Source organism: Enhydra lutris, unplaced genomic scaffold (genome assembly GCF_002288905.1).
Source record: "Enhydra lutris kenyoni isolate GAN:26980312 unplaced genomic scaffold, ASM228890v2 scaffoldscaffold28, whole genome shotgun sequence".
In the NCBI taxonomy this organism is placed as follows: domain Eukaryota; kingdom Metazoa; phylum Chordata; class Mammalia; order Carnivora; family Mustelidae; genus Enhydra; species Enhydra lutris.
Genome location: NW_019154112.1, coordinates 8700227 through 8717680, shown reverse-complemented (window position 1 = coordinate 8717680; position 17454 = coordinate 8700227). Strand labels below are relative to the sequence as shown.

Sequence of the window (17454 nt, the reverse complement as noted above, 5' to 3'; positions counted from 1 at the left end):
TTTTGATATTTTATAGCAGCTACTATTTTATAATTTTAAAACATATATCTTATTTAAATCATCCAAAATTTAACTTATAGTGAGGCCACTAAAATTTAGAACAAAAAAGGTGGTGGAAGAATATTTTATTTGTTGCACTTCTGTTTTTCCCAGAGATAACAAGATGAAATGAGTTTAAAGTGCAAGAGGGAAATTTATGTTAGCTTCCAGGGGAAAGTTTCTAAGACTGTAACATAATTTACAAAAATTTAAAAGCCGAAAGTCTCCAGACAGTTTCCAGGAATCAAGATGTACCCCCTTTGTGGTTTACCTCCATAGAATCCATCTATTCTTACAATTACTAGTTTAAAAGTGTTCAACCATGATTTGCTTAATCCATATGATTTAGTTCTTCCCATTATGATTTGAAATTAAGCCAGGTATGATAAAATACAATTTCTAGTAGATGTATTATGCCATGTAATTACAGCAGCAAAATATATCCCATCAAGTTCAGGTGTACAGTTCATCTTGCTTTTTTCTTTTAAGTTTTCTTTCAATTCCAGTTAATTTGTACAGTGTTATATTCATTTCAAGTGTATAATATAGTGATTCAACAATTCCATACATCACACAGTGCTCGTCACAAGTGCACTTCTTAATCTCATCTATTTCCCCCTTGCCCCCACCCACCTCACTCTGGTAACCATCAGTTTGTTCTCTATAGTTAAGAATCTGTGTCCTGGTTTATCTGTCTGTCTGTCTCTCTCTCTGTCTCTCTCTCTCTTTTGCCCTTTGCTCATTTGTTTTGCTTCTTAAATTTCACATAAGAATGAAATCAAATGGTATTTGTCTTTCTCTGACTGATTTCACTTAGCATCATACTCTCTGGCTCCATCTAGCTGATGGAGCTAGATCACGTGGTTGATCTTGCTTTAACCCAATCTTTGGGTCCATGTTAGGGTAGCCTTAGATATGAATCCACCTTATAATGAGGGATTTTCAGTATTTCAGTGACTAATCCCTTTTACACAAAGTCCAAGGTGATCAATTTATATCGATTTTGCTGACTAAATAATACTGTGGAGTCTAACAATATACTCTTCTACAGTCCCTATGTGTCTTAAATTATCATTATACAATATTTACTTCATTCAAATCTTTGCAGTCTCCTCAAATCTCAAGAATTCATCCATAAATCATTCTAAGTGATTCAGTAAGTATGTGAACCTTCTTACTAGAACCATAAGCCTATATTTCACATTTCTAAGGGGCTGCTAGTAATCAATAACTATCTTCACTACTTCCCAACTTGTTCACATTTGTTTCCTTTGGGAGAAGTAGATTTTAAGAGCTCAGGATTATGTGCCTTTTTTCCATGGAATATAGAGTTCCCCCTTGTTTATTAACAGTTCTATTTCTTCCTCTAGCCCCATTTTTTCTCGATGTATCCATAAAAGTACCATCTGTTTTTAGTATCATTTTCTTTCTGCATTCTGCTGTCTCCTGAATGCTTCATGTGGTAACAATTTATTCCTGCTTTATTATCCATTTGCTCTCACAGCCCACCTTCTTCTCTCTATCCCACTCCACCCACCGTCACCCTGGATTTTCTTTATCCAAGGAATGGTATACCATTACTTTTAAGGGCACAACTTTGGAGTCAAGAAATGACCAGCTCAGCCACTTGGGATGTTGGGCCTTGACTAGTTGATCACTGCACGTCTTAGCTCTTTGTTTGCAAGAAGCAGATGGTCCTAATATTTTCTAGCTCATAGGAGTACTAAGTAAAGCCATGTACATTGGGGTTTCCCAGGGTGGCACTATAGACATTTGGACTAGGTAATTCTTTTCTCTGGTAACTATTCTGGGCATTGTAGGATGTTTTGCAGCAACCTTTACCACTAGATGCCAGTAGTAATCCCCTTTCCAATTAAGACAACCAAGTATGTCTCCAGACATGGCTAGATGTCCCCTGGGAGGCAAAATCATCCCCACTGACAACACTGATGTATGTAAGGTATTTAGCACCATGCCTGGTACATGGTAGAGATTTAATATGTATTTGTGACAGGTTGATGATCTAGTGGATTAATGCATATTCATTTCTAATGCAAACATCTAATATAATATTTGACATTCAATTAACTGCTTAATGCATGAATGGATAAACAAACAAATATGAAGCCAATAATCTTTGAGGGTTGTCTATAGTTTCTACCTTATACTAAAATGTGGTACATGCACTTAAGACAAGGCTCCTCTCTTTCAAAAAACATTTTAGATGATTAATTGCACAGCTTAAGTTACTCTGCCCAGTTTTTCTCCAGCCTTATTGAGATACAGTTGACATATAACAATTTAAGGTGTACAACCTATTGATTTGATACACTTGTATATTGCAACTGATCATTAGCTAACACCTCCATCACATCACACAATTACCGTTTCTTTTTTGTGGTGAAAACATTTAAGATATAGTCTCTTGGCAACTTTCCAGTATATAATACAGTATCATTAATTATAATCACCATCCTGTACATTAGATCCCCAGAAATTATTCATCCTATTACTGGAAGCTTATAATCTTTGACCAGCATCCCCAATTTCTCCCACCCCACAGCTCCTGCTAATCATAGTTTAGTCTCTGTTTCTAGGATTCAACTTTTTTAGATTTCACACAGAAGTGGTGTAGTCTCTGTTTTTATGAGTTCAACTTTTTTAAAGATTTTTTTTTAATTTGACAGATAGAGATCATAAGTAGGCAGAGAGATAGGAGGAAGCAGGCTCCCTGCTGAGCAGAGAGCCCTATGTGGGGCTTGATCCCAGGACCCTGAGATCATGACCTGAGCCAAAGGCAGAGGCTTCAACCTACTGAGCCACCCAGACACCCCTGAGTTCAACTTTTTAAGATTCCACACATAAGTGATATACAGTATTTGTCTTTCTCTGTCTGGCTCATTTCAGTTAACATGATACCCTCAAGGTTCATCCATGTTGTTGAAAACATTACAATTCTCTTCTTTCTCGTGGCTGAAAAATATTCCACTATTTTTAATATTTTGAGGAACTTCCATACTGTTTTCCATAATGAACATACCAATGTACATTCCCACAACAGGGCCCAAGGATTCCCTTTCCTTTACCTCCTCACCAGCATTTGTTATCTCTTGTCTTTTTTATAATAGTTATTCTCACAGGGTGAGATTTGCATTATCTCATGATTACGTGATGTTGAGCTCCTTTTCATGTATCTGTTGACCATTTGTGGGTCTTGTTTGGAATAAGATCTATTCATTTCCTCTGCCCATTTTTTAAATTGGGTTATTTGTTATTTTACTATTGGGTTGTATGAGTTACTTATATATTTTGAATATTAGCTCCTTATCAGATTAGCGATTTGCAAATATTTTCTCCTATGGTACATTGCCTTTCCATTTTGTTGCTACTTTCCTTTTCTATACAGAAGCTTTTTGGTTTGAGGTGGTCCCACTTGTTCATTTTTGCTTTTGTTGACTTCGTTTTTGGTTTCAAATCCAAAAAACCACTGTCAAGATCAATGTCAAGGAACTTACTCTCCCTGTTTCCTTCTAGGACTTTCATGGAGTCAGGTATTACACTTACATCTTTAGTTGATTTTTGTGTATAGTATAAGACAGTGGTCCAGTTTCATTCTTTTATATGTGGCTATCCAGTTTTCCCAACACATTTATTGATGAGATTATCTTTTCCCCATTGTATATTTCTGGCTCCTTTGTCATTAATTGATCATGTATGCATGGGTTTATTTCTAGGCTCCCTATTCTGTTCCATTGATCTATGTGTCTATTTTATGATAATACCATGCAGGTTTGATTATTATAGCTTTGTAGTATAGTTTGAAATCAAGGAGCCTGATGCCTCCAGCTTGTTCTTTTTTTCTCCAGATTGCTTTGGCTATTTGGTGTCTTTTGTGGTTCTATATGAATTTTGGAATGGTTTGTTCTATTTCTGTGGAGAATGCCATTGGAATTTTGATAGAGTTTGCACTGAACCTGTACATTGCTTTGAGTAGTGTGGACATTTTAACAATATTCTTCCAATCCATGAGCATGGAATATCTTTTCACTTATTTGTGTCTCTTTCAGTTTCTTTCATCAGTGTCTTATAGAATGTCACCAAACAGATTTTTCACCTCCTTGGTTAAATTTATTCCTAAGCATTTTATTCTTTTTGATACTATAGTAAGGAGGATTTTTTATTTGTCTTTTTCATAGATCATTGTTAGTGTATAGAAACACAACTTATTTTTGTATATTGATTTTGTGTGCCACAACTTTACTTAGTTCATTTATTAGTTCCAATAATGTTTTGATGGAATCTTTAGAGTTTTCTGTATATAATATGTCATCTGCAAACAGTGATGGTTTTACTTCTTCCTTTCCAATTTGGATGCCTTTTATTTCTTTTTCTTGCTTAATTGCTCTGGCTAGGACTTTAGATACTATGCTGAATAAAAGTGTCAAGAGTAGGCATCCTTATCTTAGAAAGAAAATTTTTATTTTTTATCATTGACTGATGTTAGCTATGGGGTTGTCATATGTGGTAAAATAGGTGATGGGGATGAAGGAGGGCACTTGTGATGATCACAGGGTGATACATGGAAGTGTTGAATCACTATATTATACACCTGAAACTAATATTACACTGTATTTTAACTAACTGGAATTTAAATAAAAACTTCTTTTAAGTATGCAAATATAATGCTTTGAGAGAAAGACTAAGATGGGCATTTCTGCCCTTTTCTTCTGCACTGAGCCCCCAAGTGGTAGCCACAGAGGTGCTCACACCCATTAAGAACTGCTTCTTTGTTTGCTGTATAGTCTGGTGGATCTTGTGGATGCAATCTCCATTGGCTTTCAGAACAAGCTGTTTGGAAGGCCTGTCCCTCAAGTGGGAGTCTTAAAGTTAGGAGGCTAAATATGGGGTCCAAACCCTTAGACTCTCAAGGAGAAGCTGGGATGTGGGAGTTACCTCCCATTTGTATGACACTATGCTAAGGGTGAGGTTTAAGGCAAGATTATGTCTCAGCCTTTCCTATGCATTTCAATGTGGGTATTTTCTTATCTGCCAGATGCTTAGGAGTCCCTCAGATGGTTTCTGGATTTCTTTCACAGGGAATTACTCCACATGCAAGAGTTTATTCGGCGCATCGTTGGGAGGAAGGAAACGCAGGAGCCTCCTATGTCACCATCTTTGAAGACTGCCCCTAGCTAATTTTATAAAAAGGAAATCTTAGTGAGATTTATGCACTTTAATGGATGATAGCTATGAATTATTATGTTTCAGTAGAATTCAAGATGGAATATGAAGTGATCCTTTGATTAAGAGTATTTCAGTTTCTTTTTTTTCTTTTAAGATTTTATTTATTTATTTGACAGGAAGATAGCACAAGTAGGCAGAGCAGCAGGCAGAGGGAGAAGGAGAAGCAGGCTGTCACGCTGAGCAGGGAGCCTGATGCAGGCAGGGCTTGCTTGATCCCAGGACCCTGGGATCAGGATGTGTGCCGAAGGCAGCCGCTCAACCGACTGAGCCACCCAGGCACCCCAAGAGTATTTCAGACTCTTACTCTAGTTATTAAGACACTGGTATGGTCAGAGAACAAAGCTCACACTACCTTGAGTGTTTAATCCAAATCCATTCTATAAATATTTATTGAGTGTTTACCATGTTTCAGGCACTGTTCGAGGTACTTGGGATACAACTATCCAACCTCACAGAGCCTCTATTCTATAATGAACTACAAAAATAATAAATACATATATAAAAACAAAAGAGTAGTCATAACCTCTAAAATATTAGCCTGGGAAATATTCTAGCTGGCACTGACAGCGAAATTCAGTGGAGGACTATAATCTAACCAGAAACATTTTTGTGACTGCATTCATCATTTGCCATTTGGTCGCTCATCTGTGATTTCATTTTATCAAACTCCCAACTTTCTCGTCTGATCTGAATTACAATGAGGGTGTTAAATCACATCTGTAGTTACCTTTGCATATTTTGTGACTTCAGACACTTAGATTATGATTCACAGTGTGCGTAATTTTTTAAATTGTCTCAAACAGGCAATGTTGCTTTTACTTTGTCTTGGTTTTCTCTAATGAACGAACTTCATAGCGTCATACATTTTGTACTGTAGTCTAACAGCACGATGGCTGATTCTTTTACATTAATACAGTATGTGCTTTTTGCGCCTCCCTTTTCTCATCTGTAAAATGGGATCTGTAGAAGACCTAAGTAACACAGTTGTTACAAGGATGAAAAAATTAACATTCATAAAAAAGACAGAACTAAAGAAAGTGCCAGGCATGCCAGTAAGTTTTAAGTGCTGTATTTTCTGCATCCCTATCAGTCATTTGCTTACTTCTCCTATCTCAAATATTTTAACATAGTTAATGGAGTATTGTTCCTTTTTCTTTCCTTTGTACACTTGTAATGAAGCAGGATTACAATGAGAAATAAAAGCAAATACATATCTAGCAGGACCATATAAGAAATGTCTCTTTGTCTGTAAACTACTTGAATCGGGAGTAAATCCCTCCAAATGATGCAAACCAAGAGACATTTTCACACTTAACTTTTCTCTAATGTTTTTTTTTTTTTTCTGATTTCAAAAGACATTTTCATTATGATAAAATGCCATAGTACAGAAATTAGTAACTTAGTAAAAGTCCCTTTACCCACATACTCACCCCACTCTCTCTACCTCTGGAGAGAATTAGTGGTAATAATCTGTATATATTCTCACATGATTTTCCTGGTCATTATTTTTTATTAAAATAAGATAAAAAAATAAAATAAAATAAGATCATATTGCACATAGAGCTTTGCAACTGTCTTTTTATTCACTTAAAATATGTCTTTGGTGTCTGGGTCAACACATTTAATTCCTTCTCATTTCCAACAGCTGCAGAGAGCTGTTACTCAAGGATGTGCTTGTGGTTCTCTGTGTACCTACCCACAAAGTGGTTAAAGCCCTTCAGCTGACCCTTGTACCACCAAACATTCCAAGTCCTGACCCAAAAGGGGCACCAAAAGAGCCATTCAATTATCTGCCCCGTCCACCCCCGGAGACCAGCCTTCTCTCAATCCAGGGAGAAGGGCCGAGCTGGATGACAAATACCCATTCATACAGCAGTTAATCCTGAGGATCACAGAAAAATTATAAACCCGGTGCCCTTGAAGTGGAACTCCTCTCTGGAGTGTGGATGCCCAGTCATGCGCAGCCCACTTGCAGCAGGAGAGAAATTTTATTTGAGGATGCTAAGGTCAAGTTAACTTCTTTTAAAATTGCCATAGGAGGCCATTCATCCCTACTTCACTTCTCCCACTTCAAAGTCTTCTTCCCATCACTCAGATATTTGCCCTTGGAGCAATTAAGTCCTCTTTTATCTTTTCTATGCTTTTATTGGCCGCTCTGGTTCTCTTTCTTAGCTTGCAAAAGAGCAGATAGTTTTCAATATGTCAAATAAGTCAATATATATGTCAATTTGTCATATTTCAATATGGCAAATAAGTCAGATGTCAATATGTCAGACATCAAATATCCATTCCCGCGCAATGCAAAGTGAGTATAATTAATACTCTATTGTAACAAATATGCTATTATTTGTGTACCAAACTTACACATTATTGACCGGCCAGGTATAAAGAGTACTCTATGCAGAGAGCTTAGAGTATCCAACTCAGCTGAGGCCTTTTTAGACAGTATGTGAAGTCGCAGACTCCACAACGCAAGGGAATTTTTGGCAGAAAGGAGCTCCAAGCTTCTTTGGCAAGAAAGCAAGAAATGTGATTATACCAAACAACACTTCTGTAGCCACACGGGCTAGGATGCCTCTGTGGCATCCAGCAGGGGATGCTGAGGATGGCAATGCTCATGAAACCAAAGCCCAAATAGCCCTGGTGCTCCCTGGAACACCGAACTTTCCAAAGGCCACTGTCCATCCCATTCTTCCAAGCTTCTGTAGCAAATGGTTCACAGTTGCATAGATAAAGCATCGACTAGCCAAAGGGTCAGAACCAAGGCAATACGTGGATCCCGTTCTCTGCTTCGTCACTCTTCAGGTGGCCCGGAACCCCAGTACCTCTGCTCCAGGCTGGGGCTCAAGATCTGTTTATTTGTACTACAAAGTGGTCCAAGCGAACCTTTCTGAAACACTATTTTGAGCAAAAAAACTTCCATGTCCGGCTACTTATGGCTATTTCAACCTGTTTCTTTCAGATACCATTGTTCTTATCGCTTCAATAGCAGTTGTTTCTGCAAAAACTCAGGGTAATATTTTTGCCACGTCCGCACTCAGAAGTCTCCGTTTCCTACAGATCCTCCGCATGGTGCGCATGGACCGAAGGGGAGGCACTTGGAAATTACTAGGTTCAGTGGTTTATGCTCACAGCAAGGTAAGATTTGCTTTCTAAATTATAGAACAAGCCTTTGGAAACTTTTTCGTTGATTGCTGTGGAATATGTAATGAACCCATCAAGCAAACTTAGTCATTTCAGAAGCTGGTTAAAACACAATGTATAATGGATTATTTAAAAGTCATCATACGGGTCCCAGAGGGAGGGGAATTGGGAGAAGGGGCAAAATCGGTGAAAGGGAGAGGGAGAGACAAGGTTGCAGTTATGGAATGACTAAGTCACAGGAATCAAAAACTGGGTACAGGGATACTCAGTGATACTATAACAGTGTTGCGTGGTGACAGAAGGTACCTACACTTGTAAGCACAGCATAACCTACAGAGATGTGGAATCACCTGAAACTGATGTAACATTGTGTGTCTTTGTTACTCAAGTAAAAAATAATGTTTTTCAAGTCCTCAAGCCTCAAATAAATTATAGTAAACCCATGTCTTTAGAACACTGTGCAACCAAAAAAAAAAAAAGAATACTGTGCAACCATAAAAAAAGCTGAGAAGTTGTTCTGTTCCCTGGGACATCCTCTGTTTAAAAATTAATATATATATAATAAATATCCAAAAAGTAATAAAATGAATACATAGATTTTTTCCTTTTTCACAGTTTTTTTTTTTTTTTTTAACCTCTAACAGTCTTTCATTCCTTTTATATCTAGGAATTAATCACAGCTTGGTACATAGGATTTTTGGTTCTTATATTTTCATCTTTCCTTGTCTATCTTGTGGAAAAGGATGCCAATAAAGAGTTTTCTACATATGCAGATGCTCTCTGGTGGGGCACAGTAAGTATAAAAATCTGTTTTTATTTTTTGGATGTTGTGAAATATCTCCTTTTAATACAGTGTAATGATTTCTATGAATCATTTATGAAAGGTCTCATAAAAAACATTAACTTCCAAAAGAGAGTTATGTGAAAATATACAGCACTAACTAAAATTGTCTAAAGAGTTTTCCCATCTCTATGGCTCAACAAAATTAAGTTCTCTTATAAATCATCAGAAGTATTTCTTGAGTGCTAGATTGTTGCCAAAATAAGGGTACATTATTTTTTTAAACTGTGATTAAAATCTTGATAGGGTTGTTTGTTTGTCTTTGTGGAGCACAGATTCTGAATGACCAATTTTGCATCCGTTTACCACTCATCAAAAGAGTTTTTTTCTGAGGTTTAAAAAAAATGGAATAGTAGCTGAATGGAAGTTAAAGTAAAATTATGGAACAAGAAGTGAAAAAGAGAAAACTGATAACCATCTTTGAGATCAGAGATCATAGACACTTAGTTTCAAATTTTTCCACTCAAAAGCCTGCTTTTCATTTAAATTGTTATTAAAGGATCACTTGCCAAACAGATAAAAAAATCATGACCTCATACAGACCTGTGCTAAAGATTTTAACTCCTTTTTTAAAATTTGTCATTATTAATGAGGAAGCTAGTACAACGTTACATCCGGTTCAAAGGACTGTCCAAAAAACAGAAACGTATAAAGATCAATAATATTGAAATGAATTCAAATAGAGGTAAAGCTGTGTGAGAGGGAAGTCAATTAAACCTCCCTAGACAGAATTTATTTACATGTCTATAGACAAGAATTATTTTGCAATGCTCCCAGTTATCTATAACTTACAAAGCTGCAAAATAGCTCAAAAGCCATGAAAAATGCAGAGCCCCATAAAGTCAGAAGTTGATAACCTGGAAGGGTGTGCTCCAAGCAAGGCATAGTTTTCCATTAAAGCAAAAATCTTGTCTGCATTGTAAAGAGTTTATAAAACAGTCATTGAAACATGGGCCCTAATAAGATAAGAGAATGCTTTCTGTAATATATGAACTCTATTTCTTTCTATTTTATTCCTTAAGACATTCCAAAAGGGTGTTTTGTGAAAACATACAGCATTTATAATTGTCTAAACAGCTTCCCATCTCTTTGGCCCAACAAAATTAAGTTCTCCAATAAATCATCAGTAATATTTCTTGAGTGATAGATTGTCACCAAAATTAAAATACATCCTTTACATAAACTGTGGGCAAAATATGTATAAGTTGGGGGGCACCTAGGTGGCTCAGTACATTAAGTGTCCGACTCTTTATTTCAGCTCCGATCTGATCTCAGGGTTATGAGTTCAAGCCCCGCATTGGGCTTTACACTGGGCATGGAGCCTACTTAAAAAATAAATATATATATTTATAAGTTGGTTGTTCATTTCGTGGAACATAGAGTTAAGGTTCCCAATTCTTTCATTGTTCTGTTACTCATCAAAAGTGCATCAGTGGAACTAGAACTTTTGTCAAGGACAAAGAAAACTTGTCAGGGCTTGTATTGAACAGAACTTGGTATATTTATTGGCCACACAGCAGCAGTAAAATGAGTAAGAATCAGAAATAGCTTCACCTGAAGGTTAGGATTTTTTTCCTAAATTATCAGAGTCAGTGTCTTCAAGATTGTATCATTAGGAACAAAGCAATCTAGTAGTGTAATAATTTGGTTCCCAGCTCCTCCCTCCTACCCCACAAGCATTAATGGACATTTTGAAAGGAGGAAGGAGGAAAACCTGAAAGAGAGCAGTCGTGTGACATTCTTGAAATACCTTTTAGATGTAGAATGCAAGTGAAAATCTGTGACTCATTGTGTGATAAACTGTGTAAACAGAAAACAGGAGGCTTTTCTAGCCAGCAAGGGGAAGACAGTTCATTATCCCAGGCTTCAAAGCAACAATTTGACTTTAAATTTAGTTTCTGTTTTTCTTTGATAATTCTAACGTATTTAAATGCTTGAGACATTCAGGTGCACCTGTCCCATTGAGATGCAGTTGGTGAGTTCAGCCTGGCCACTCTTTATCCTTCTTTCCAATAGTCTTCCTTTTGTCCTTATTACTAATCAGAACTGCTGTATTGTATGTTAAACAGTGTGTGGGAAACTCTTAATATACTGCTCACTTAGTCACAGGCTTATTTCTTTTGCCAGAATAACCCACGTAGCAGGTTTTCAAAGGTCATATCTTTGACTTTCAGAGGGGAAGTAACATATTTTCATTGATTGCCATTTTCAGTAGTGATATTCTGACTGAAGCTTAACCTGTACTTAATGGGTTCTTTGAATGGCCTAATTATTTCTCCATTTAAATTTAAAAAAAAAAAATCTGGTCTTGAATAATCTTCTAAGATGTCAAGCTTCTAGGAAAAGGCCTGTTGGTCCACAGTGGGTTTGTTGATATTAACTGAGTCATTAATGAAATTGTCTGAAGCCTAAAAATATACAAAAAACAAACAAAAGTGCTTATTATTTCTATTCTTTTTTTTTAAAGATTTTATTTATTTATTTCACAGAGAGAGAACACAAACAGGGGGAGCTGGCAGGCAGAGGGAGAGAGAGGTGCAGGCAGAGGGAGAGGGAGAAGCAGGCTCCCCGCTGGGCAGGGAGCTGGATACAGGGCTCCATCCCAGGACCCTGGGATCATGACCTCAGCTGAAGGCAGAGGCTTGACTGACTGAGCCACCCAGGCACCCCTATTTCTATTCCTTATAAGAAGAACATATACTGGGTCTCCAATATGAAATAAAATAAATTTAGAACATTATACCTTTTATTATATATTGTTCAAGACCTTAGTAAAATATGTGGCTGGATTCTTTCTAATTAAAATTGTCTATGTTGCACATAATGGACACCTTGCTAACTCTGGAAGTACCCAGAATTAACAGAGAAATGAAAGCACCCTGAACTAGTGTTTCTAAGTGTTAGACTTCAGTTAAAAAAAAATAGGAGATTCTCTTCATTAAGAAAGCCCAAATTATTAACATTATCAAAATGCAGTTTGTGGTTTGTGGGTACAATATTTCAGTGAATTCTGAATCGTAATTATTAACATCCTTTTGTTAAAAAAATATCGAGGGCTATCCCCAAAACCCACTTTGGGAGGGATTCATGTGTGATCAGCACTATTCAAAGCCAGTAACAACTCAAACAACTCTGATCCCTGAAGACAATTCCGTACCACCTAGTTTGTTAAATAAGCGTAATAATCAATATTAAGGGCCTGGTACTAAGACCACAGCCAGTGCCCAATCAAAGATGGTAGCCACTGTTGGCAAAAACATTTCGTTATGGATGTTAGATGGAAGCACCTTTGTAACAAAAGGAACAAAAGGCTCTTTACTTCATGGAAGACTCACAGCTTAAGCACAAAAGGGACTTGAGAATTGGGGGTTAGAATGAAAAGATGTTCTGAGTTCTGAAGGGACATTTGTGACAGAAGTAGAAGAGGGTCAAGGGGAAACAACTCGTGGCTGAAGCCCTGGCAGCTACAGGAAAAGAGGATCTTCATTTGTTGGGCAGAGCTCCATTTGATGTTACTTCCTATTATTATTTTCCTCCTTTTTGGTTGCTTCAGATTTATTCTGAAATAATTTAAGAACAAGTCTCCCCAGAGTTATTTTCTGTTATTATCTCCTTATTCCCTGTTATTATTTTTCTCCTTTTGATTTGCCTTAGATTTATTCTGAAATAACTTACGATCAGGTCTTCCTGAAGTAATATTGCCTGATAATGATCTGTTCTTAAAGGCCAGTTTGTTCTCTACTTATTGCTATTTCTGTGATGAAGACAGTGTGGTGGGGTGGCTTTTTTCTTAAGAAGCACACAACAGCAAATCGTATAAGTATTCTTGAGTCAGCATCTGACGATAGCCTCCACCTGGGACCCTGTGCTTGGCTTGATTACTTCAGGCATGTAGAAGAATTGGATATAAGCCAGTTAGTCCTAGAATTCATGCTGAAAATCTTCCAGCCTTTCTCAAAGCAAATAATACAGAAGGCTTTATGGATAGTGTAGTGTATGGTACACTTAGTGGGTTGTAGAGCCCAAATAGATGTCATGAGTTTCATCCTCCTGCAAAAATCTAAGAACAAAAAGTGGTGTCAATTTGTGGAATAAACAAAAATACCCTTGTGTCAGGGCTCAGTGGGTTAAGCCTCTGCCTTCGGCTCAGGTTATGATCTCAGAGTCCTGGGATCGGGGCCCCGCATTGGGCTCTCTGCTCAGCAGGGAGCCTGCTTCCCCCCCCCCTGCCTGCCTCTCTGCCTGCTTGTGATCTCTCTTTCTCTGTCAAATAAATAAATAAAATCTTAAAAAAAAATACCCTTGTGTCTCATAGCACTGAGAATCAACCCTCCTTCCACTGAGCTCACCAGTACAAAATATTTTCTGCAACTTTGATAAGCTATTGTTTTCTGACTCAGAGTTGGCACGTTAAATAAAAGTTAACAATTATTTCTCACTACCAAAGCATTATCTGATGGTATCAAAGCTTTACTTGGCCAAGACATCATCAACACACCAACCCTAACTATTCAAGAACATTGTTAAGTACCAAGCAAAAACTGAGACACACATGCACAAGCTGCTACCCACCAAAACATCTTAGCTGCTGTGAGCCTCTGTATTGTGTGCCCGCCTGAATGGCACGGGTATGTGAAATATATCGGTGGGAAGCTTTTCCTAAGACGTCTGTTCCATTAGTAAATGCCATCTTACACATGGTGCTGAATACTTTTACTTGATTTTAGTCCATAAACACTGAGCGCACACTGTATGGAAAAGAACAGAAGAATTAAAGTCAGGAAACTTGGCTTCCAGCCCCATCGCCGGGATTTAGCAGAGGTGCGGTATTCAGCGAATCATTTACTATCTCTATAAAACTGAGAAAATAGCATTACCCAAACACAAAGTTGCTATGGGTAGTAAATGAGATGAGGATATGTAGGGCCTACATCGGGCACTGAACAAATGTTAGTCACTACTGTTGTTACGTATTTGACAACGAGCCTAGAAGAACAACAAAGAATCCTGTTACCCTGAGCTGCCTGCCACAGTAGCACCCACAGGATATGAGGCCACCCCTACAAGAGAGTATGCTATTTGCACACTCAAAACCTTTCTCATCTACGAATTTACGATGAACAGATTCCTGCACAGGTTCTAGGCTACCCACTCTCTGAAACTAGGTGTTCAGGAAGTAACCCAGAGAGAAGAGAAGAGAAGAGAAGAGAAGAAGGGGGGAGCGGTGGGGGAAAAGGGAAAGGGAGGGAAAGAGACAGTTGACAAACTCCTCATGTGAATCATCCTCTGAAGCACGGCCTTATAGGGAAACTATACTGTGCTTTGGAAATCTACAAATAGTATGTTCTTAACTTGTTCTCATAAATGAATTAGCTGTAAAGTAGTAGTCATAATTGTATTCTCAAAATTAGACCAATAAATGTTTATCGATTTGTTACTTGAAGAGAAGAAGGATGGGTTTATGTCTACTGGTCTGGAATTAATTCTCTTATTGAAGAAAAAAAAAAAGTTATAGTCTTCCCAGTGTCCAAATTATAATCTGACCATAGCATCTGCCATCCCACACAAAAAGAAAACAAAAGAAGAGGGAAGAAAAATCAAGAAATCTTGGGCCCGAATTTGCATGTGTTTTGCAGTATTATTCCTGAAGACAAGACTTCTCGATTACTAAACACACTAAGGGCTCCAAGTCCACCTTTGCTACCACAAACACACATTTATACCAACATCTGCAACCCACAGATTTTTCAGAAAATATATTTTCTCACCTGCATGGCAGCAACTGAGTACATGCAATATGATGGCAAAAACTTATCTGAACCTTTCCCATCTGCCAGATCACCTTCAAGTAAATGGCCTGACGGAACGACAGCTCAAACTACCAGCGTTCCTGAGGTCGACTGAGGCTGAAGGGAGCCTTTCCCTCAGATCCTGACCCATCTGGTCCAGCTATCACCTGACAATGCCTCTGCTGGTTTCCACCTCCAGTCACAAAGTGTGGCATTAAATGGCATCCTTTCACTCAAAGAAAGTAGTCGTCTCCCCACAACTGCACTGGAAGAGATAGTTGACATTTTTTTAGTCTGTCTTTTCATGTTCATAAGTAAAACCAAAACCTCACAGACTTTCCAAGGATATTGTAAAACCATAGTCTAAAGTCAATGAGTAAGAATCAATAATCCATATGTAAAAACATGAGTAAATGCATAAATACATTTTTAAAATTTAATCTATTCAGCACAGGTTAACCTGTGCAAAAGGCGTATCTCCTTTAAGCTCTGGAAGTAGGTCCAAAATGGAATTATGTCCAATATGGTACATTTCCTCCAGCCCCTGAAGATCACACAGGCAGCCTCTCAAGTTTCTTTGAAAGAAGCTGCTGTTCCAGGAGCTCCCCTGATGAGCTGGCGTCTTTGGGCCTCTGTGTGAGCCTACCTTTCTCTGAGTTTGGATCCCAGTGAAACTCATCATTACTGGGTTCGGCCCCTGAATGCTTCACAGGATTTCTAAAAGACGAACTGGGTTTATTGTTTGGCACAAGTGTGGCAGAATAAGCCCCCCGCCTGCCCAAGGCTGCTACTCAGTTCAGGTACAAAGAACCAGCTGATAATCGTTAGCAGGGCGTTCCAGAGGCTAGGAAAAGAAAAGAAACATAATGTAGTTGTGCTGTTCCAGGAGACACACTGGTATTTCAAGGACAACTTGACCTAAAAGTCCAGAAAAATCAATGACCATCTATGCAGGCCTCATCGGAGGATGGTCTCATCACATGCAACCGGTCATTGCTTAGGAAGCCACGGGTCCGTGTGAATTCGTAAAGAAGGCTCACATCGTTTTATTCTAAGTGCATCTTCGAAATGTCAGTTTCATCCCTGGTACTACCCGTCTGTCCCCTTCAGGGAGTCCAGTTACCCCCTTTGCAGCCACAGAAAGGGACCTGCTCCCAGCAGGCGTGAGACAAAGGAAAGTCCTGCTCCCCAGCATGGACTGAGACCAAACTGCTACCCTGTTGCCAGATCCTTCTCAAGCCTGGCTGGCAATGGAAGACCTCTATGCTTTCAACCAAACAACATCCTGAGAAACTTTGAAATCGGAGTGGAGGAAGTTGTTGGGCTTGGCCACCAGCCCTTCCAGACTCTGCGTGCCAGCCTGAACCCAGTGCAGAGAGGAGGGCAGGGAGGCCGCTCTCAGCGTTCCCGGGCTTCCTTTGTCTCCGACAAAGCATGCCTGTAAGAGGGAGGGCAGCTCTAAATTCAGAATGAGAGAGAGCAGGCATTCTTCTCTACTCAGAATGAAACACTGGGCACATCGTCATTTTGCTGTGTCTCATTCTTCTGACCTAAAAGCGGTGGTTTAAAAAAACAAAACAAACAAACAAAAAAAACGCTCTCTGAGCGATAAGCCAAGGAGAATAACTCATGCATGGTAGCTCCCCCTTATCCGTGGTCTCTCTTTCCACTGTTTCTGTTACCTACCTTCTGTTTCCTTGGGAAGCACATGGTCCTCCTTCTGACGTTTAGATCAGATTTAGATTAGATGACGCTACGTCATCAGGCATACGTCATTCATGTCACGTCATCACGTAGGCATTTTATCATATCATCACAAGAAACGTGAGGGCAGTATTGTATTTCAAGAGAGACCACAGTCACATAGCTTTTATTACAGTAGATTGCTGTAGTTGTTTCTATAATAAGTTATTGTTGATCTCTTACTGTATCTATGTATTAAATTTTATTATAGGTATGTGTGTTTAGGAAAAAAAAAAACAGTGTATGTAGGGTTCAACATCCATTGGGATTTTGGAATGTATCCCTCATGGATAAGGGGAGACTATTGCATTATTAGAATGTAAAGTTTACCGTGAAATGTACCCTCATTGCTGTGACCAAACCATGAAATACCTCCTTCAGTTTATTATGATTAAACTGCTGGAAAAGGATTAAGCTATTTTGCAGAAAAAGTATAGATTAAAATGTTTCCCACATATTTAGGATTAAGAACCTATAACAAAATGAGCCAGGAATATTTTTTCTGCAATCTCAAGGAATTCCTTGAAGACCCCCACCCCTAATACTGCTAGCGATGTGTGATTAACTTGGCCACTAGGTTCACAAATTCTCTTTCCCCAACCTTGGTTGAGCCTTCCCTGTTCTCTTGCTGATTTGTCCTTGACACTCTCTCAC

At 38.4% G+C, this 17454-nt stretch overlaps 1 protein-coding gene across 5 annotated transcripts in view; it reads left to right on the top strand.

The window, feature by feature from the left end:
• LOC111152345 (potassium voltage-gated channel subfamily Q member 5) overlaps positions 1 to 17454 on the top strand; it is a 530797-nt gene that overhangs the window by 420755 nt on the left and 92588 nt on the right. For all 5 annotated transcript variants that reach the window (XM_022510852.1, XM_022510851.1, XM_022510853.1 and 2 more), the window contains exons 4-5: positions 8246 to 8421; positions 9095 to 9220. In XM_022510852.1, the coding sequence (XP_022366560.1) occupies positions 8246 to 8421; positions 9095 to 9220 (302 nt within the window). The remainder of the gene's footprint in view (positions 1 to 8245; positions 8422 to 9094; positions 9221 to 17454) is intronic.